Source organism: Pipra filicauda, unplaced genomic scaffold (genome assembly GCF_003945595.2).
Source record: "Pipra filicauda isolate LSUMZ 115617 unplaced genomic scaffold, ASM394559v2 scaffold92_size2517590_pilon, whole genome shotgun sequence".
Classification (NCBI taxonomy): Eukaryota; Metazoa; Chordata; class Aves; order Passeriformes; family Pipridae; genus Pipra; species Pipra filicauda.
This window is the reverse complement of record NW_024105120.1, coordinates 2,031,671-2,054,265: the sequence shown is the minus strand read 5'-3', so window position 1 is coordinate 2,054,265 and position 22,595 is coordinate 2,031,671. Positions and strand designations below refer to the sequence as shown.

General features: G+C 37.6%; 1 protein-coding gene across 7 annotated transcripts in view; it reads right to left on the bottom strand.

Moving 5' to 3' along the window:
• Positions 1–22,595, bottom strand: part of INPP4B (inositol polyphosphate-4-phosphatase type II B) — a 371,943-nt gene that overhangs the window by 56,491 nt on the left and 292,857 nt on the right. For 6 of the 7 annotated variants that reach the window (XM_039391277.1, XM_027729659.2, XM_039391278.1 and 3 more), the window contains 3 exons: positions 19,959–20,136; positions 14,670–14,882; positions 9,037–9,181 (listed from right to left, as the gene is read on the bottom strand). In XM_039391277.1, the coding sequence (XP_039247211.1) occupies positions 9,037–9,181; positions 14,670–14,882; positions 19,959–20,136 (536 nt within the window). The remainder of the gene's footprint in view (positions 1–9,036; positions 9,182–14,669; positions 14,883–19,958; positions 20,137–22,595) is intronic. The other variant, XM_039391276.1, reaches the window with a different exon arrangement.

Here is a 22,595-nt window from a genome sequence, read left to right as displayed (position 1 = left end):
CATGAACAAAACAGACCATAAGCCATCCCCAGGTTACATACTTGAGCAAAAAGATGTGATTTTATACATGCCATTGACTAATGGAGTGCTGACACACCACATGCCAAGGTCTGGTGTACACATTTTAAAGAGACTGCTGAAAAAATGGAGAGTTTGCAGAAGAGAGCTACCAAGATTTAGAGTTTAATCTCCTTAAGCCGATAAAAAAGGCTGAGCAGCAACTTGATTTCCCTTCTTCAGGAGGAGACAATAAAAGTACTAACAGGGGTGTTTATTTCAGGGAATAAAAGTAAAAGAACCACCAAAGGCCAGAGGCTGCTGCAAGACACAGCTGAATTTAGAAACAAGGGAGGCAACAAGGTGTGACATACTGGAAGACAGACTAGACAGACCAGGCAATCCTAACTCTCCTTTCAAGTCTTAAACTACAGTCATTTATTAAATTAACCAATAAATATATGCAAATGAAAGCAACTGCAGCAAAATAAGATCAAAAGTTGTAATGCATACTGAACCAATGAGCAAGGCTGTATGTGATAAGAATAGAGTTTGTTGTCTGCTTCTGACTTGAGCAAATAATGAAAAAGATCATACTTGGCCACTTTAAAGTTGACTTGAAGGTACAGTGAACAGACATATGTTCCACTTTCATAGGAAAGCAGAGTTGGATACAGACACAGCCACACATCTTGCAAGTGCTCTGACAGCCAGGGCAAGAGAAAAAGCTGAAAAAGAACTAACCACACTTTGTAAACCTGCCATTACAATTCCAGGTTATAATATGGATAGAGCTAAAGAGCTTTCTGACTCTCTTTTTCATGAAAGAAGAGCATGTAGTGATAGGACAAGGGGGAAAGGATTCAAACCGAAAGGTAGTAGGTTTGACTAGACACTAGGAAAAAATTCTTTACTGTGAGGGTGGTGAGGAACCTGCACAGGTTGCTCGTGGAAGTTGTGGATGCCCCATCCCTGGAAGTATTCAAGGCCAGGCTAGACAGGGCTCTGAGCAAACTGGTCTAGTGAAAGTTGTCCCTGCCCATGGCAGGTGGGTTGGAACTAAATGATCTTTAAGGACCCTTCCAACACAAACCACTCTGTGATTCTGTGAACAGAGGGGATCACATCCTGGCCACAAGTCACATAACACTTAGATCTGTTTCTACTGAGCTGCCACTTAACCAATCCGTCTGCACTGTGCATTTCTGCTTCTTTAGGAACGTAACTTTGTACGTGTCCTTACTGAACTGCATCCTAATATTTCAGCGCTCCATTTCATCAAGATCCATTCTAATCCTGCTCCCATGGTGCTTAAAGCCTCTCCCAGCCTTAAGCATCTGCAAATTTTATAAGCATCATCCATATTTCATAAGCCAAGTCAGTAATGAAAATATTGAATAATACTGGACCCAGAACAAATGTAAGCGGATTCTCCTTCATGCAGCCTTCCAGGTTGGCAGTAAACAACTGATAACTACCTTCTATTATGATTTTACAAATTATTTTGCAAATACCTTGTGGTAGCTTCAAGATAATTTTCTCACAACGTTTTTTTTTGAGGGGAGACTACGTGTCTGGAATACTAACTTATTAACACAAGTAATTTTTGTCATAGTTACATTAAAAAAGAATTCGAAGATTTGAAATTCTCCAGGCTGTTTTTTCATTAGAGGACATTCCACTAAATTTATTAAAAATAAATCCTGCTGAGTATTTGATGTCCTAAAGAATACAGAGCTTTACTTACATATGTATTTGGCTTTTTAGAAAACAATAAAAATTTTTGGTTTGTAGAAAACCTTACCCCTAGTGACTGAGGAAAGATAAATAGTCATAGAATATAAATAGAGTTGTACATATCAAAAGGAATGAAGATAACCCTTGCAGGTTTTCCATAACAATCCTTGTTCACACTGAAAATTCTTAATCCCAGTTAATAAGGATGTCCAGTCCCCAGAAGGTGGAGCTAGTTGGCAAATCTGAGACAGATTGCATTGTTTCTTGAAATAAAAGAATGTTTATGAATAGACAAGAATATTCTCATGTTTATCCTTTTATTTTAAATCAAAATAAGAGGTGTATCACAGACTGAGGTCTCAGAAAAGAAAACTCTAGGAATAAAACAAGTATGGGTGCTTAATTTCTGGTCTGTTAAAATCACCATGTACCACTTGTTATGCATGGTATCCTGTTGCAAATACTCCAGCAAGAATACAAATCAGGTCATTCATTAACAATGCACAAAGTTAAAAAAATCCAACAGAAATACCTACTTATAAGCAAATACTGCAGCTTATAAGTTGTTCCTTGAAACTGAGAAGCACTATGCAACTGAAGTTTATAAAACAAACAGAAAAAAACCACTATATTCTGAAGCTTATAAGTGCATTCAGTAGATTTTAGAAAATACAAGGCATAAATATGGAATATTAATACAATTCATAAAGAGATATTATTTGTAAAGGGAGCTTTAAAATCCTGGTCTAAATTCAGATTTAGATTATCCTAATCTAACCTGCCACAACACTGCTGATATGTGAGGATGCTGCTTGGTTCTGAGCTACTGTTCACATGCAGGAGTAAAGGAGTTCTGCTACAGAGACTGATGATACCTTTGCACAATCAATTCAGACACTGAACAGTACAAATTATTGTTTCTGTGTTTAACACATTCACTGACTCACATGCATATTGACATTTCAGCTGTCAAATTTCTTTTAAATTAAAATAGCAAGATTTGCTTCCACAAAACAGTGGAAAATTCTCTGAAGAAGGATGAAGAATTAAGTGAATGAGTAAACATCTCAAAAAAGGCATTAGGAGCAAGAATAGAAGCAACAAGGAGACTCCAGGATGATTGTTAGGTCACTAAAATGACAAGGGCAGTCTGGAATATTTAGCATCCAAATAAAAGTGTCAAAGCCTACTGATGAAGCAAGGCAACTCAATTAAAAAATTGTGCTAGTCAGCCACTGGAAAGGAAACCAAAGGCATAAACACCAAACACTAAAAAGGAAGGATTAAATTAAAAAAAACAGTACCACTACTATGCAGTTAGTGTGAGATTAAAACAAAAGAGCATGTTCAGCAAAGCATTGAGCAAATATTCTACATCACTGCTAAGAGAGTTGTGGCAGTTCAGTCTGTGACAGGATTTGCCCTTTGGTTGCTGGAAAATGCCCTTCAGTCCCATGTTCCCTTAATCAACATGCCTGCACAGGCAAATGACCTGCTTAGCACTCAGCTAGTCAGATCTGCATGCTCATATTCAAGTCTCAATATGTCAAACTGCACGTTAAATTTGATAAAGTTTGGCAGAAAAGCAAGCTCCTGCTCTTTTCAAAGTCAGGCCCACTGAAGTGCTTATTAAAACGTGCTGGTAACCAAAAAGGAAAAGCTCTAATGCTTTGGAATAGCACTCCTATCTCCTTTTGCCCTGGCAACAGAGAAAAGAGCTAATTCTATCACTTCTGTCTGTGCCACCTAAAATCAATGGATGGCTTCAAGTCACCTCAAAACTTAAATCATATGAAGCTAAAAACTAAACATGAAATTAAAAGCAGAAAAAGGCACGATGTACTTTTAAAGGAATGGAGGGCACTACAGACAAATGGTAACGAATGTAACAGCAGCTACCCATGAGATAACTTTTCACTAATCACTTATTCCCTTAAATACAAATAATCCATGATAGAATTGAAATAATAGAGGCAAAAAAACATAAATGAGTTGTCTTGATATCATAAATTGAACATTAGACAAACTCTGTTTTAAGGAAAAAAGCAGGCAAATCAAACCAACCAACCGAGAACAGCAATAAATGTTTCAAAAACAGCTACTGGAAACAGAATGAAACAATTAACCCAGAATCTGATTTACTCACCTAGGACAGGAATGGTCTTTTCATTTTTTTTTTAGTTTTTTTTTTCTTAAGGGAGGTTTAAAAACTGTCTTGGAAGAGTTCATGTATTCAACTTTGCACCACAAAAAGGTCAGCTTCCTCTTTCTTCATCTTGCAACTCAGCCCTTGGAGCTCAGTTTAACTTTAGCATGAGGGTCAAGCTCTTTGAGAAAGGATGTGGTTTTATGCTCATAAAGCTGCAGCAATTCTCAAAGGAACACCAAAAACCTGAATAAGTCTTCCAGGTATTCCTGCACTTAATATAATAGCAACCTTACTTTGGCACGGTTTGGGTGTCCAGAAGAACAATTCTGAATGCTGGGGGATTTATTATTCCATTGTAATCATCCCAGATTTTCTACATTGCAACATGGATTAATAGAGAAAATTGGAGCCATCCAACCATACATATAAAAGTGTCGCAGCAGGTTTAGTCACAGTGAAAACAGAAGAAGGTTAAGGCAATAAAAGACAAAGCTAAAGAAATCATACTCAAAACGTAGGAGTAACCTTGCTCTATGAATGCTGTGCAACTAAATATTCTGGTATTTTTGTTTTAGTTTGTTGATTCAGTTAAATAGTCTTCTTTTCCCTTACAAATTTTTAAGCTTCTGTCTATAGCCAAACTACCTGAGAAAGTACAGCTGAAGGGGTTGTCTTGTATGCTGGGCTACATACAGCTCAGTTAAGGATCCTATCAAAAAGAAAAGGATGATACAAAGTGAGATGGAAAAGGAAAAAAAAGGCAAAAGTAAAACTGATGCAAAGATAAGCTTAAAAGAACAGGAAAGAAAAATATGAGGAAAAGGAAGGGAAGAGAAAGCTTTCCAGAAGTGTTTGTTCAAATGAATGATGTTTGCTACTCAAGCAAAGACCATGGGAAAATTTTTCATCTTCCTGACTAAATGATAACTTACAGTAAAAGCTCTTTTGAAGACGCAAAAAAACTCAGAACATGGTTTTATTTCACATTTCTACCAGCATTGCATTGAGAGGGATGAACTGAAAGGAAGCAGTGCCCATCCCAAGAGCACTGAAATCCAGAGAGGTTAAATCCAGACTTATATAGTCCCCAACAGGTATCAAATAATTCAAGAAAAATTAACTCACAGGTGCCCGCAGCAATGTGGTTATGAGCAGATGTTTTCTTTAACTCCAGCTAGGAAATACAGCACCATTTACCAGTGCTCTTTGCTATCTATGCTGAAGGTTATCACTGGACAATTCACCTGCCCAGCAACAGAGCTTATGATTCCATAATTCACTGAAGGCAAAATCCAGGTGCAATCACTCTGCCAACTCAAATAGTTTGAGATAGGGGTGGATCTTGTGTGTAGCAAACTAGGGAGTTCTCCCACAGAGCTGACAGAGGAATAGTGGGTGATGGCTCTGACAGTGTGGTACAAGGAGCAGATGGAAACAACAGCCTCTTCCAGCAGCACAGATAAATATGGGGATTGTCAGGGGCTGCGTAAACGTAAGAGCAAACTGCTGTGTTTCACTGGCACCTCTGATGCTGCAGGACAGGCTTCCTCATTTCAACTCTCATAGAAAATGAAAAGGCAAAAATAAAAAGAATTTAATGCTGTCACATATTTCTCCAAGGCAAACCAGCCTAGAGTTAAAAAAAAAAACCAACAAAAAGAACCCCTCTCCTTTAAAATCTTTCTACTCTTTCTGATTTATCCTGCAGAGAAATCACAATCCTGCAACTGATGAAACCATAGCAGGTTACCTTGGTAACTGTAACTCAAATTCAGTTTTAAGAATACACTCAAAGGTCAGACTGCATGAAAAGTTAAGGCTAAGGAAGGTGTAATTCCTGTTGAAAGGTAAGTGCAGGGAAAAAGTGCCACCAATATTTCCCATTGCAAAGATTCCAAACAATAAATGTAAACACGTTTGGAAAAAAGATCACACGATGTCAACACTGAGACTGCAAACATAAGCCTACCTTAGGAAGCTCTGAATATATGTTATAACAACATCTGCAGTTATAGGAATATGTTATTGCAGCAAAAATGTCATAACATTTTCTATCATCTAAAATGAATACGTGTGCATTCTTTGAAATCATTTTCATTGCCAGCTGCTACAAAAAAACTGTATTAAACCATTCAGGTTCACTAAATAGGTAAAAAATTTCATCCTATACTTTAAGTCATACTTTTCAATGTTTTGGTCAAAACCCCGTGTATTCTTTTTTCTTACAAACGACAGTACAAATTTTCTTAGGATCAACTCCAGCAGTTTCAGACTCAAAGATGTAATTGCGCCCATACATTTGCAATGTTAAAGAAATACATTATTCTCAAATTATGGTATAATACATAATAGCAAGATATGGCAAGCTTTTCATTTATGTCATGTTTGTGAGTTGTAAGTAGCATAAAATTCTGTCATTTTAGAAACGTATCTACGGGTGTACACACAGCGTGATTTTATATCTAGGCTAATGTTATGAATTCATACAATCAGGCTTCAAATGTAAAATGGAGCAGAATTAAGGCCAAATTTATAACTCTCAACTTGGAATCTCAACCTCTATGTAGGTGCTTCATAGAGGTGCAGCCTCAGGGCTTCACGTTAAATTTCATGAAGGATGCAGAGAAAAACAAACATATAAATCCACACTCTCACAGAGAAGGCAAAATCCAGGGCATTGGATGAATGAAATTTTGATGAATGAAAAATTTTGGGCAGTGGTTTTGAAAATCATCAGGCAACCAACTTTGACACACACCTGGATAGTCCTTCAGAAAGCTCCATCTTTAAAGTTAGTCCTATAAAAGAAAGCAATTTCAAAACGCCTCCATTTCTACATGACCTCGAAAGTCCTGTAAGCTGTCAAAGGTATTCCACAATTCTCTTGTGAAAACACCATTAGGAAATTATGTCTTCTCCTCAAAAAGCAGAACACAAAACCAGAGCAGTCTGCCCCACAAATCTCCTGCAGTTCTCAGGTGATGGGGTTTTGCAGAACTTTCAGGACAGCTCAACAAAAGCACTGACTCTGCTCTTACAGAAGGGCCCTTGTACTGATTCAAGAGAAATAGAGAGGGCCTTGAAATGAGGGGAAGAAGAGAAGAATTTATTCCAGCACCATAGCATCTTGATATTCTCTTTGCCCTTGGCCCACCAGATCCAGAAGTCAACTTCTCAGCTGGATGAGACCAATCTATAATTTTCTAACCATTACAATTATCATTATTGCTTAGCAAGAGATACCTTTCATTCTATTTGATTACTGCTTATTATACTACTTAAAATGAAGTAACATTTTTTTATTATTATTATTTTTTTAGTTTGTGACATAAAAGCTTAACCAATATTTCATTTGACTGTGTAGGTCATGAGTCTGAATCAAAGTTAAGAACACACTTTTTTTGTAACTAGAATGAAAGACATAAATGGACTGGTGAAATCCATTTCATGGCTTACATGGAATAACAGAAGACATGCTCAGGGGATTGAAGAGAGTGAAGGAAAATCTGTAAACACTCATGGTGCTAAACATGTCAGAAAGCATCACAAAATATTTATCCTAATTCATACCTTTTTCCAGACTGAGGAGGGATGTCTGAAATTTTGTTCCACAACTATGAAATACAGATAAGAACCACGACGTGTATATCTGCATATGCACTCACAAAGTAACTTGGGAGAAAGTTGGGGTGAAAATGTACTCCTACTACTTTACCTGCAAAACATTTATCGTACACATACTGGACTTCTGTTAACTATAGCAGAAAAGCTTGTTAGTACCAGTGGGAAGAGAAAGGAGTTAGGTACAAGAACAAATATTCAATTTTGCTCTTTTAGCCTGAATCAGTATGCTTGGGTTCACTTTCTAAAGGTTCTTTCCTCTTGAAAACTACACCTACCTAACTGTTAAATATTTGTACCGTCTTCTCTGAGAAAGGCATGAAAAATGTGGAAAGCTGTGTTGATGCTTTACCCCTGCAAGCCTTCACTGGAGAAGACAGCATCATACATCTCTCCAACACTACAGGGATACATGCCCAGTAGACAGAAACTTAGAGAAGCAAACAGATAAGGAATACTCTGTTCTCTGAAGTATTCACACAAAAAAAAGTCCAACACATTTGTCACTGACTAAAAAGCAATACTACAACCAAAATCTGTTGCACAAAACTCAACAGGGCTATAAATGTTATGTAAAAATGATTTTAATTATTATGTAAGAAAGAAATCACAAATCAGTACTAATATCTTTAAAATCCTTTGTATAAAATGATGTCATTAAATTCAGGAGGAAACATGTAAAAGCAGATATAGGATAAAATGCATAATAATAATAATTAAGAAAAGCCCACATTATACAAAGCTCCATAACTAAAAGTAGTTGAGTTAGGGTTTTTCTTATTTGGGTTTTTTAACCAAAGAATGGCACAAGGGTTGGTTCTGATTTTCTTATATTTGGACTACCACCACTACCACTAAGGAGCTGTTGCAACACACTTGCACCTCAGAAAGTCTCATCAGATTTATTAAGCAGATCTAATCTATGCTTTGAAAAACGAACAGGAATAAGCCATAGGAGAAGATCAGAAGATTTGGTGACAAGGAACCACTGTGGACAGCATTTTCTTCGCGTCATCTCATGGAATCACTCTACCTAGCTTTCAGTATTGACACAGACTGACAAGTGTATTCAGGTAAAAATGAATTTTTGCAAATCAGGAAACAAAAATCAATATATCACCTCAGAGAAGTGGAAGTGTTTTCAGGAGAATGACACTGATACAGAATGTTCACTCTTCCTTACAAGTTTCCTATGGGGTAAGACACACTCCATTTTTTTTCTCCTCAAAATAGTACATTCAAGTGAAATCTAAATTAAATTAAATTACATCAGCCTTCAAAATAAAACATTGTAGTTTCAAAAGTTTTGCACTATAGCACAAAAGACTGGGCACGATAAGCAATCTGAGCACACAATGAAGCTGTACTTTGATAAACAGCCTTCCTGTAAGAGTGCAAAACCTTGCTATTGGCACTCAATAGCACATCAAAGATACTATGGAGTCTTCTCTAGATCATTTTTCTGTAACTTTTGCCATTTTTATTTACTCTAGTCAATGATTTGAAAAAAAAAAAAGGGGGGGATTGCTTACCACCTGTATGCAACACCTTGCAGTCTGCTGCTGAAGGGTCATTTTGATCCTCTTTAATGCTGCTGATGTTGTCTTTTTCAAGCAGTCTGTCCACCATGGCAATAACACAGTTTAAACTCTTTGCCACATTGGCCCACACCCTGTCCTGAAAAGAGCAGAATTATCACTGCACGTTACTGAAGAAGAAAAACAAAGGGACAATAGTAACCTATTAACATAAAGTGGAGACAGAGATGAGCAAATTAGTAGAAATATTAGGTGCCAGCATATTACCCTTTCTCTCAATCTTCAGCCTATTACCAAATTAAGCCTTTTTCATGAAGATTTTTCTTGCAGTGTAAATGAGCTGAAACTGTTTGGGTTCTCAGACACTGGAGAACATGTGCTTCAACCTTTACATGAAAATACACGCAAAGTTTCAGGTCTAATCCCAAGGAACTGAGCAGTTTGTCCATCTGAACTACCCTATATTTTATCACATCAGTTACTCTGTTGAAGCAAATGTAAAATTCAAAGACTAGAATGAGAAACTTGCTGTCATGGCATGTTTATTACATAACACAATTTCAGTCTCATTCCTCACCTCTCACACAAACTGCAACCATCACACTTAACTGAGTTTATAATAAATATGAGAATTACAGAAGTAATAGAGAGATAGAAGAAACTCTGTATGAACAGAGAACAAAAGAGATAATGTAGAGTGAAAGAAAGGCATGTTGTGGAACAGAGATACAGGAAGGGTCTTTCAGGTGCTGGATGCTGCAAAAATCAAATCTCTTGCTCTTATTTCTGTGGCACTGAATAAGAAGGAAAAAAACCAAGCCATACAAGAAATGAGGTTTTACCCAAGACTAGTAATCAGACTAAAACCAAACCATAACAAACCCACAAAAAACTCCCATCTACATGTTTTAATTCTGAGTCATTCTGAATATAATGGTGAGCAACCAGAGTTTGCTTGAGGCTTAGAAATGGGAAGATAATATCACTACTTTGCTTTCCACTTTACAATGCCAGGAGCATTATATATATGTCAGGTCCTGAGGTGCAAAAATGGAGTTGCAATAGACAACAAGAGAGAAGATTAAATAAAACTGAAAACTTAAAAATACCATAATTCCATATAAACTGTATTTAATCCACAATTATTTCAATTTTTTTTTAAAGTACTTTATGTACAGTGCAACATGTGGAAATATCTGCACCTGTACACATGAAACAAACCATGAATATCTGATATTCACATGCTAAGATACAATTTAAAGTCAAAAGACAGAGGGCAGGTATATATTCCTTCAAAAGTACCTCAAGTATTTCTGAAAGACATTTAGAATATGGGTGAAATAACTGATTTCCACTACCCATGACTATTATTTTGGGGAGAAGGATTCTATGAAGAGCAATGAAATACTGCAAACAGTAAAAACTCTGGGCCCAAATATCAGCAAGTTTTACCAGAGAACAGCAGGGAACTTCAGGGCTTCCAGCTGAAGTTTCAGCTTGAGTTGCTGAGGTATATGAACTCAAGTTGCTCAGTGTGGTTGCAGCAATGTAATTTCCCTTTCCTCTGTCTGCTGGGGGAGCTTAATCCCAACACAAAGAGCATTAAGCTCTTAATGAGCATCTGGAGTTATTGCACAAACAACACAAATATGAGCCCTTGCTTCATTTTGAAAAGAACACTTTTCTCCTTTCAAACCAACTATTAACCCAGCATTGAGATGATGTCTATACAATATTCACACAAACATTCCCTGAGGGTTTAGAAGCAAAATTCATAAACATCTGTTGACAGAAAGCTCACTCTTATTATTGTATATCTGGCTTTTTTACATATGGGTAAGTGAGAGGGAGCAAGAGCCCGTCCCACAGCTCTTTTTCTCTCCATAGGAGGTTCCTGGGACTAGAAGCTATCATTATAGGCAGATACAAAAAGTAGATGTTTCTATCATTCACTGAGATGTTATTCTGTCTGCACAAAGGCAGCCACATTTTTCTAAGAGGGCTGCTCAAGTTCTGCAGTTTGGTAAGAACAATTCTCAAGCAAAAAAGCAGTTTCCAATCCATGAAAATCAAGTGGATTTCTCTGATTCTCCATGAGAAGCAATTAATCCATTTCACATTCTTCGTCATCTCTTACTATTTCCAGAATGTTTTCCTGTAGCCTAGCACACCTTCCACCCATCTTTCACCTCCTTAAGCGGTCTATTTTCACTTTGCCTAAGAACTACCTCACAAGTGATCACTTTGCAGCATGTGCCAGGTCAAAGGACAAAACACAGCCAGATACAGCCTCTTAAGTAAGGAAACTCTCTGTGTGAAGTGAAGGATCAGAAGAAAATAGGTCTTATTTCTTGATACAACTGAAGTACTAAGACTCTAGTTTCCTAAGCAGTATGATTCTCCCCTGATACCAGGTTTACCAATAGTTGCTGGAGAGCTAACTGGATAGTAAGTTTAATGCTGGGGTGTGAAAGAATGAGAGAAACAAGCTCTCTGGTTCCCTCTCATTCCTGTTTCTTTAAGTTCAAGGCAATGACAGGAAAGGTGGAAATCTGTAACAGGGCTTGACCCTCTTGAGACAAGGCAATGGCACGCTGACATGTTCTACTTCTTCCAAACTTTAGAAGCCATTTGGGATGGTTAAGGAGTCCTGGCACACGTGGCTTTGGTGTTGCTAGTTAGAAGTGGTCACAGTCACACTTCTATTGCCACCTCTGCTGTGGCACTGGCAGGCAGGCAAGCACACTTACAAAGGTCCCCACGAAAAGCTAGGACTTGGCATCACTGAAAGCTGGGCACTGTTCCTAGGACATTTAAAAACAAACCTGTAAGATAATTCTCTTTCATTCACCCAATCGAAAAAATGTAATAAATCTCCATCTGCTCTGATAGCATCGTTAAAAAGCAATACAGATTCCTCATTTCAGAGAGTGGGAGTGGAAACTGTTTTCTGTCACTGCAGCTAACTGGATGTCTCCCTCCTAAGCACTGCAAGCCAGTGGAGTCCCTGAGGCTGCCTCTTTGTTTTTAAAGGATTCTCAGGCTTTCTAGGTTCACTACAGAGCTCTTCAGTCACTTCTTGTCCTTCCATATATGCCACTGCAATTGTATGCTTTGCTTGTGCCAAGTAGGACACAGCAACTGCATTTCCCAGTGCTCTAAAGATACTGTCTCCTTCGTGTGGGTTGATAGTCATATATTACCTTGCAGTCCTTTTGAGGTATGTTCATAGATAAAGTAAATAACTCACGTGCACGATTAAGCCTCTCTTGTGATATGGAAGTGCTTTGGAACGGAACATATCACACACACATCAGTATTTCAGAGCAGTGACTGATCACCGTGTCGCTATTTGTATGTAGCTTATTGGAAATGCCATTTTATCTGCTCTTTGTAGCTCCAACCACATTAACTAGTCAGTCAGAAATGTAGAGCAGGATCAGCTCCAAGTGGCAATGTGCCCACCTTTTCTTGTATTATACATGACAACATGCTTTGTGCCCTCCTGCAGGGACATTCTAGGATAGCAGAAGCAGCTGGTAAGAGAAGACAATATCTATCCAGAGGCAATCTAAAACCCTCAAGTTAAATATTTTTCCTTCAACAGTGATGTTTTACTGCTGCCTACACACAGTGCAGCAATACAAATAGCTCAGTCTGTACTGCAGTCAGTTACTCTGGGATGAGTATTTGTACTTGGTCTCAAAGAAGAAAGGTACAACACGGTGTTGCTACTGAGAATAAGGCTTTTTTGAAAACATTGGTCACTCAGGGAAAGGGGACCCTGTCAGTTAAGAAATTATTCCTTTAAAGATAAATTTGGATGCCAGGGAAGGGGGTGGATCTCACCTAGTTTTTAAACACTGCCTTGAATTCACTTCTGTGATGGCGGTAAGGTAACACAGTTGCTGAAAGTGGATGGAACAGGGTCAGCTTAAAGAATCGTTTAAAGATTTAGGTTTCAGGAAAAACTGAAATTTGAATCCCAATTGTAAAATGTAACTCTAGTGCTTGATAATGAGAAAAAAACCCACGACAGCAAAGGAGGATGCAGAGGTGTGCATACAAAGCAACTTATCCATTTTTTCCTTTATAGTTGACTTTCAGAGTGGATTAAGCATTTCTTTCAAATTTTATATGCATTTGTTCTTTCTCTTTTCATCATGCTCATGACAATTTCATCATTAAAACTCACGTTATTCATCACCTCCTTTGACAAAAAGAACTGAAAACTATCCGAAGTCTAATCTTTCAAATGCAGGACAAAAACCCCAAATTCTTCTAAGATTTAAACTTTCTCAAGTTTTACAGTGACTCTGATTCAGTTTAACTCAGAAAATGCTGACAGATACACTTAATTTTTAATCAAGAAGGTAATCTTACTAAAGCAGCAGAAAAAAATAGACACATTTTAAAATGATGTGCTTATAGGTTTTAATACATAAGGACCAAACCCTGTCAGAAATTTGTTTTTTAAATCAATAAAAAATATAGTAATGCTATCAGAGAAGCTAAGCTGAAGTAAAATATTAAAATACAACTTGTAAAAAAATGACATTTTTTCCAATGCAAAATGTGTCCCTTTTATGAAACCTGTTGTGATGTTTACATTTCTGAATGTTTCAACAGCTGGAAACAAACATTTTGGCTTTAACTTCAAGGAAAGAACCACCATTATAGCCCCTCAGGTTGTTGAGAAAACAAGAAAGAATGAATTCAAGGCTATAAAAGCAGAGGACATATAAAAGAATGATTTATTTATTGTTTAAATCTCATGACTACTTAATGCATGGGGTTGGAAATAATTGCCTTTTCTCTAGAAGAAATACATTCTTCTTCTCTTATTTGTAGTATGGATAAAAATCACAGTTCAGGTGTAAGTACTGTAGCCCACACAAGTTATTAATTATTTACAATAGAGATGAATATGCTGGCTTCCTTTACACTTATGAGAATACAGAGATGAACTCAAAGTATGAGTCTGCACTGAATAAAAATACCTTGAGTATGTATGTAACGAAGTAGCAGATCTATTACATCCACCAAAATAATTAATCTACATAATCTCAGCCATATAAATAATACACATCTTTGAAAGATATGCTAAGAATGTTAAAATGTAAAAGCCACGTTTAGTTCCCTTACACAAGCTCAGACATCCTCTAAGGAGAGAGTGAAGGGAAAAGAGCTCTGTTTTGCTGAGGGTTAATTCATGTGTATTTAAACTGCTTACTGCCTGGAGGCAGGGAAGGGGGGGATGGGGAAGAAAAGAACATTTCCCTCCTTATAACATATGCTGTTCCAGCCTCCTTAAATCTGCCCAGCTAGCAAAAAGAACTCAAGTAAGAGCAAAGAAAGACTACTTTTCTGTCTGGGCAAGAAGATATTCATCATCCTCACTGTTATATGCACAACCAAGCAGTCCCACAGCAGCACTGCACTTAGGAAGATCCTTACAACTGAGCTTCAAAATCTGTGATGCATCTGAAAAATATGATTTCATGGTTTTGCACTCCTTCCCTCTCTGCAATACCATGTGACAAGGACACTTAGGGCTTGTACTTGTTTATGCTGATTTACTGTAGGGTTTGGGATTGAACACCAACCAAGAGTTTCTGACTACTTACCCACTCTTCCTCATCATATTCAGAATGATGGGGTATTGAGTCCTGCCTTTTAATCTGAGAAGGATGATCCTGGTGCTGTGAATCACCCCCTTCTTCTGCACTGTTTCTAGGCACAGCTGGTTTCTTGAGGACACAGCCAGGCCGGGCTGTGTACAGTGCTAAAAGGGCACTTCTGACCAGCTGATCCTTAAATGCATGCACAAATAACTCCGTCTAGGAAAAAAAAACAACCACAAATGAAAAGTTCAGATCAGAGAATGCAATACTGCAACCAAAGTGGTATAACACTGAATTACCCTTGGAAAGAGTGAGTATTTGTTTCAGGCTGGCCTGAGAGGTGGAAAACAATGTAGGTCAACAAACAATGAAGAACAGTTCAAGGGTGTTAGGGATCCTACAATCCCAGTGTTCTAAGGATTAACTCAAGAGTAGACTATCTGTCAGAGATCATACTCTTCTCACATTTTATTCAAGTTCCAAATTTCATCTGCAGCAACGAGCCTTTACAAGAACCAGTTCCAAGAGTAACCAACCACTGCTCAATAATTTCTGAGTGTCAGACAAAATGTGATTAACAAATTCAAGGATCTTATTAAATAAAACCCACCATGCTACATTGCTGAGGCTGCAGTATCTGCAAAAGCAGTCTTTGCAGAGATAAATTTTGGTACATGGGTATCAACCGAGACATCAGGGTAGGTGATGGCACCCGATTTCTAGCTTTCTTTTGTTTATTTTTTAAAGAAAGGACACCCCAAAGTAGTTTCTTCAGGTGTTCTGAAGATGTTATTCAATCACAGTATAATTTTTCCTAAATTCATCTTGATGACTGTCACAACTGGAGTTTTTAAAACCCTTCAACCTCCCTTTGTTATTTATCTCCCTTCCACCCCAACAAGAAAAGGAAAATGCTTTCTGCATATGGTCTTTACCACCTCTAGGTTGCCTCAACATAACAGCAAAGTCACAGTGACAATCAGCTGGGGAGAATCCCGATTTTGGTTACTTCAATGGCTTTCAACAGGGTTCATCTGTCAGAGAGGGAAGAGCTGCTATACCACATCCAACACATCCCACCCAGCCTGCCAGAGCTCCTCTCCCCAGTGAGAAGCCCTGGTTCACAGGGGATGATGAAACACAATTCCATATTTCTTTCACAGCACATTCATCTGAATTTATTCATCCCGGATCAGCTGCCTTCCTGTTTTCCCAGAACATAGTGGATTGTCACGTGCAGGCAGATTCAGATGCTGAAGTGCCTTTGTGCACACAATCTTAACTAAACAGGCATGTGAAAAATATGTAGGTAAGAGTCAGAGGAACCAGCCTGAACAAGCTGGCACACAAAGCTAGGAAATGCTAGAAATAAAGGTTGCCCAGCCAAGCTTCATGCAGCCCTCACACACTGCTTATACAAAACCTGGAGAAAATGTAGCAAAAAAAACCCCCAAACCATACAAGCTTCGAGTGTCATCATCTCTCTTCCTGGAAGTCTTGCTCCCAGTTTCTGCACTTCTTACTTCTATTCTTATTCCATCCCTTTTTCCTACTACTTGCTCCTCTTTGGTATACCTCTACTGCTACTCCACTTATTTTTCTTGCTTTTCTGCCTCAATACTCCCTCAAAAGTTTACTGATATTTAGACAACAATGCTCTACATAGTTGATGGTTTTCTTCAAGCTTCAGCTGCTGGTCTAGGTACTTGCTTGAGAAGTTTATGCTTTTTCCCATTTTCATTACGTTTAGAAAAAAAATATTTTTTATTGTGGAAAGGCTGAAAACTTTTGCTGCAACCAAATTTCAAAAGTTTTAAAAATAAGAACCTCAGACATATCTAAGCTATATTTTTTTAAAAACAAATTCAGGACTTCCCTCAAACCTCATCTGGGATTCTTTAGTGACTGGACTTAGCAACACTACCCATGTCCCTGGCAATTTTACCAGACCCATTCTTTCTCCTTCTTATCAAGTTGGTGCCTGAGTTTTTAAGAGTGTTTTTAAAGAGTTTTCTTATATGTTAGCCCTTCAGGGCTGTCTCCTGTTAGTCCTGAATTGCACTACAGAACAATTGTAATTTGCTAAATTTCCAGCCTCCACATGGTGCATGCTTGGAAAATAAATAAGTCTTTGGGGAATGTTGCTATCAAATCATACCATTCTTTTCCAAAGAAGAGGTAAAATGCCTTCAAGACTCTTTTGAAGTTCCATATCAAGAGAGTCAAAACTACGTTACTTGTCTATCCTAAGAAATGGCAACATCATAGATTTGCTGAGGTTTCAGATCTCCTCTTCCCCTCAAAATCTTCTCGAGATCATTTCAGGTCTCTGCATCAGGCATGGCAGACTCAAAAAAGCTTTAAATTTGAGAAAATTGTGAGCGTTGGACAACTTGATGTAAAGCATGTCCACTAGGTAATGATCTGGAAAGTTTAAGTAATATAATTTAATACAAATATTTTATAGGGAAATTAATTTTTAAAAGCAAATTGGTACAGAAGTGAACCTCCATTTTTTCATAGAGACTAAAATGCTCTGTAATTAAATTCCATTCAGAGATCCCATTGGTTTAAAAGCAATTTACATTTTAACTGCATTTTCTAACAGCTCAGTACAGCTAAATTTGCAGAACATCACTATTTATAAAATTGCATTGAAACCACAAAACAAGTCTATACAAAGAAATGAAAACTTTGCAAATTCTTTTAGATACTCAACTAAAGAATATTTCTGCAAACAAAGATAGGCATAGCTAGAAAATGAATTTATCAAGCCTTCTGCAAGCTGCAAATGCTGATACACTTGTCGACAGCTAAAGGTTTCCTTAATCAATTAACAGAAAGAGATGATAAAAGGTTACTCTCAGGAAAATACTATGGCAAATTGCAAATTATATAGAGGAGTAAAACCATGCTTAATATGAGGAAATAAACTCAATTTAAGAAGCAGCAGTGGAATTATTTACTTTTCCAATTTCAATCCACGCAGCCAGTCCTTCCATTTCTAATATAAATACTTAAATGTAATTAACATTACTGATAGCTCAGGTATACTCACTACTACCTAACACTTTTAGAACTAATTATTCTATATATCAAGCTTAACTTTACCTTAAAAAAAGGTGATATGCTTTTTAATAAACTTGTGGAATTGAATCACCAGGGAAATCATTTTTACAACTTCTTCAAACAGCTGTTTAATTTCTAAATTTCTATCAAGTTAAAATGTAAGAGCATTTCTTTTTTTACATATAAAAAGTGTAGGAAAGATGGAAGAGCAGAAGCACTTCACGTGCCTCAGGAATACAAGTAGGCATCATGTAATTCTATTCAGCAGAGGATGTGCTACTCCATCTTAAATATAATCAGGGACACTGCTAGTCTTGGTTCTCCTATATTGAGGTGCAGATTATATGGACAGGTTGTTTTAGGACACCAAGATAATGCTTTGTACTAACTATGGGGGATCTAACTGCAGTATCATGTGGGTTCACTCAGTCTGGGGGTTTGAAGTGCTATTTCCCTTCCCTGAAGTTGTTTCCTGGTCTTTGCTTTCCTCCCCATCTCTCTTCCCTTCTTTACAAGGGGCCGTCCCTCCACACTTGCTTCCTCAACAATGATCCAACCCTATTATTTCTCCATTATCCATCTACTCCTCAGAGCAAATTTGGGAATAGACAGGGAAGCAGGTATTGAATCATTCATGCAGCAGCTTTTCAGACAACTGGATTAATCTCTTCCAAGAGAAAGGTGGAGGCTAGACAGACATCCATGCACTACACCAGGTGAGACTCCTCCTCCTTTTGGGAAACTGTGCTCATATTAAATCCTGCCCCTGAAGAGCTGATATGAACATACACAACTAAATCCCCAGCTATAAATGTAAAATATCTGTGACTTTTGCAAACTGAATGGATTGTCTTTTTTCGACCCTTTTCTCTAGTCAGACTCTCCAACGAGATGTGGTTTAAACAGTGGTTTAGTTCCACAGCTGCCTGCAGCCACTCGGAAATCATCCACTCCTCCTGCCCAGAGAGGCAAATGGCTACAGCTAACACACAAATTCCTTAGCAACCACACTTTGAATCTTCAGAACAAACACTTCTTTGTCTGATTTGCATTACCTTTGCCTATATATTTTTTTGAACTAACCACTAACAGAGCAGCTTCACTTGTTCTGTGCACAGCTAAAAACAGCCTCCTACATGGAAAGGTACACTATAATTGCTACAATCCCCCCATAAATTCCTCTGTTTCATTTCCAGGCTGAATTCCGCTTTCCTGTATTATCCCTGACATTCACAGTGACTCCAGTGTTCTCAGAGCTACTGTGGATTTACACAGTAACCCAGGGCAATGTTTCTCTCTCCCATGGTTCCAATGCCATGCACCTTCACAGTGCGTGGTTGAGCTCAATATTCAGATTTGAAACTCTCCCACTGAACGAGGTACTGCTGGGATAACGGTGCTCAACAGACCACAAGGGTTGTCACTTCCCAACAGCTGAAAATATATTGAAATGGTTATCAACAGTGTTTTTAAGACATAATGAGATCACAGTACAGAAGGGATGGCCCCTGAAGTAATGGAAAACTTTTTCAACCTCTCAGGCCATAGCTATACTGCTTAATATTTTTCAAGGATAACATATTCCATGTGTTTAAAAGTACTACAGACTTCAGCTAATCTCCAATATCTGTCTGTGAGACAGGCAGAAAATATTATCTTCCTTAAGTTAGAACTAACGAAACTAAGATGAGGAAAAGCCTACGGCTATAGAGGAATATAATATGAGAAAGAGAATTAAAATTTGAGACCTCCAGGTGCCAAGTTCCTAGCTTCTTCCAAGTTGTATCACCATTTCTGATCATGCTATTATTCTAAACCTTATGCACCAACCTGGCTTGAACTATCTCCCACAAGCAGCAGCTTGAAGTATCACAGAAAGAGAATTAAAAATAATAATTTATCATACCAAAGAACTATTTATAATAAACTATTCTGATAAACCCCAGTATGTGGCCACTAGAGGACAAAAGAGACAAACAAAGTTAAATTAATTACACTTTCAAATAAAGACAATCTTTATATATTTCATTAAATTTCTATATGGAAAGCCTACAGAAATGCTAAATAACATTCTTTTTCTAATAGCAACATTTTAAAGCTTACTTTAGCAGAGTTTATTTAACATTTCCTGATGCTGTGAAAGTCAATTTATGCAGAAAAAAACCCCAGCAGTTAGAGACCTGGTTATTCCATTTTCCACTGCAGTGAAGATTTGAATCTTACTTTTTCTGAAAGCATCTTTAAAGAATTCTTCAAGCTGTCTGGAGAACGCTGGCTTGCAGAACTAAGCAGCAGGTCTGCATGGCTTGATATAAGAGGTTGTAGATGATTGATGTTGCTGAGAACTTCTTTTGCCTTGGCTGTGTTTTCAGGTGAATAGTAAATACACTGGTATCCAGTACTGTAATAACAGAGAGAGTCACATAATGGCAAAATAATTTCTGCTAATTCACAACAATACTGAATGTGCTAAAAACCTTACCACTACTTTTACAAAAAACAATGCCAGATATCTGAACTTCACTTCATTGAATGCTCCTTCCTTTAAAGGATGAAACCAAATCCTTGCTGCTTGAACAGCAGCATACAACAGACTGCCCACCACCAAACAACCCAAGTAGTACTGTTCAACCTAAAAATTCCTTTGAGTGACTGATCTGAACATATTTTAATGTGTTTCTTTTAAAAATTGTAATTCTGCAGAAACAAAAGGTTTGACCAAGTCAGATAATACTCACAAAGAGCATAAGGCTCCTTACTTTTCCAACTGAACTCCCTAACACATTATTCACTACCTCACTAAGTCTTTCAAAATGAGCCATTAATGTTTAACTGATCACTGGCCCACACTATGTTTTGATTAGCATCAGTGATGTCCGGCAAGTGGTGACAACCAGAGTTATCTCAAATAAGAAACAGGTGTCTAGTTTGCAAGAAAAGACACAGAAATGGGGTGTGGGAGCTAACTACTATAAAACAAAAATGCATACTGCAAACTTCCTAATTTCCTTTCAATTGTTGACAAACTACTGCAATTCTTTTCCAGAACTTCTTTTCCTATCCCTCTTCTTCTTCCCCACCCTCTCACACCCCAAAACTTACTAATCATGGAATATCCTTTTATACCATTATTCCCTAATACCATTTTATGCACACACCTACTGGATCTTCATCGTAGTATACAGCTCCTCACGTAAACCTCCTGTTCATAACTCCTCCCTTTAAAAAGCCCTGGTTCAGTCTTTCAGAGAAACTAACCAAAATCTTTTACAGTTTCATATTAACCTATAATATCAACACAGGAAAAAATGTAACCAAGCAACTCCTGGCACATTACCAATGCCAGGGAATGTACATACTAGTACTTCCCAGTTGGTTCTATTGGTATCTCCCTTCTTTCCTATTCTGTCTTTTAATCATACATACTTCAGTCTCTTCAACCCTTTCACCACTGTTTTAATTTCTTTCTTGATTTTCTTAATCAAGACCTGAATTTTGACACTTGTGCAACCCTTTGAACTTCACACATTGCTTTTTATGACAGTCTTTTTCCAGATTTTTTCACTTCCCTTTTTCCCCTTTGTGTCTTCTAGTGTCCCTTCCAGTTCCTCCTCATTAGTTTTCTACAAATTGGATATTAAATTTATTTCAATAAAGGACATACACAGCATAAATTCAGAAGACAAAATGAAGTCGCTTCCATAAAACCTAAAAGGCATAAGCATCTTGGCAAATAAGGATAGATTCAAGTAGTCTTAAAATTAAGCCTCTTGCTTAGATATTTTGCAGAGCTACAGTCCCAAAATCCACAATATCCCATTCTATTTTTCTGTCTTTCACCAATGTCTCCATTTTTAGATACAATTCTTTGTAGAGGCAGTCAGGATGAATGGCATCTGAGTCATCAAAACTTTGCCATGATCACTCATGCTACCAGCCACATCAAAATTACTCCTCAGCTCCAACTCACAGTCCCCTACATAAGTTACTGTACTGCTGAGTGAAGTGGTCGGAATTCTGAGTATTTCAGCAAAATTAATCATATAAACTCTCTTTCCCTGTGGAAAAAAAAAAATCTCTGTCCCTCCAAAAAATGAGAAAATGGCCACAATTCTACCTTTGAGGTGGCAACACTTCCAAAGTCAGATCTACCTCTACATTCGTGGCAGTTCTCAAGCTATCAGACTCAGTAGACAAGGCAGGGGCAAGAGTAGTAGTCTGCGTTAATTGTATTGAAGACACAGTCTTAAAAGTGTTGACACTTCTCTAATTCCCCTTCAGGCTTCTCCCTCCCTTTATCAAACAGCCTTTTTGCAGGCTGAATCTGGCTAATGCTGTTATCAAGCTCGCCATGCACATACTACCTTCTGGGATTTCCCTCAGCCTTTAATTCCCTGATCATTTCCACTGATCTCCCACAGCTCTAAGCTTTGCTGAATATTGCAGCAGAAAAGCTACAGGCAATGCTGTAAGACAGAGGGAAGAGCAATACTAAATCTGTGGGCAGCTCTCCTTGTAATAAAGTAAATCATAGCTTTTAAATAAAGGAAACAGTGAAGAGAGAATGACTCTTTCTTCAGAATTAAGTGTATTATCAGACTTCATTATTTGGCTAATTTTAACATTTCCTGAACCCCAGAAATCATAAGACAACTTCAAATATTTAGTTTCTTTCATAATTTCAGAGCAAATTTCCTCTCTCCCTCCAAGAAAGTGTGTAATTCTTTGTCAGAAACAACATGCTTGAGAGTATTTGCAGTTTCTAATTGTTGTGTCCCAACACTGTTGAATCTAAAACTAGCCTGAGATTTTTGGAGGCCTTACTGTTCATGGAAAGACATTACTGCTTATAATTCAGTG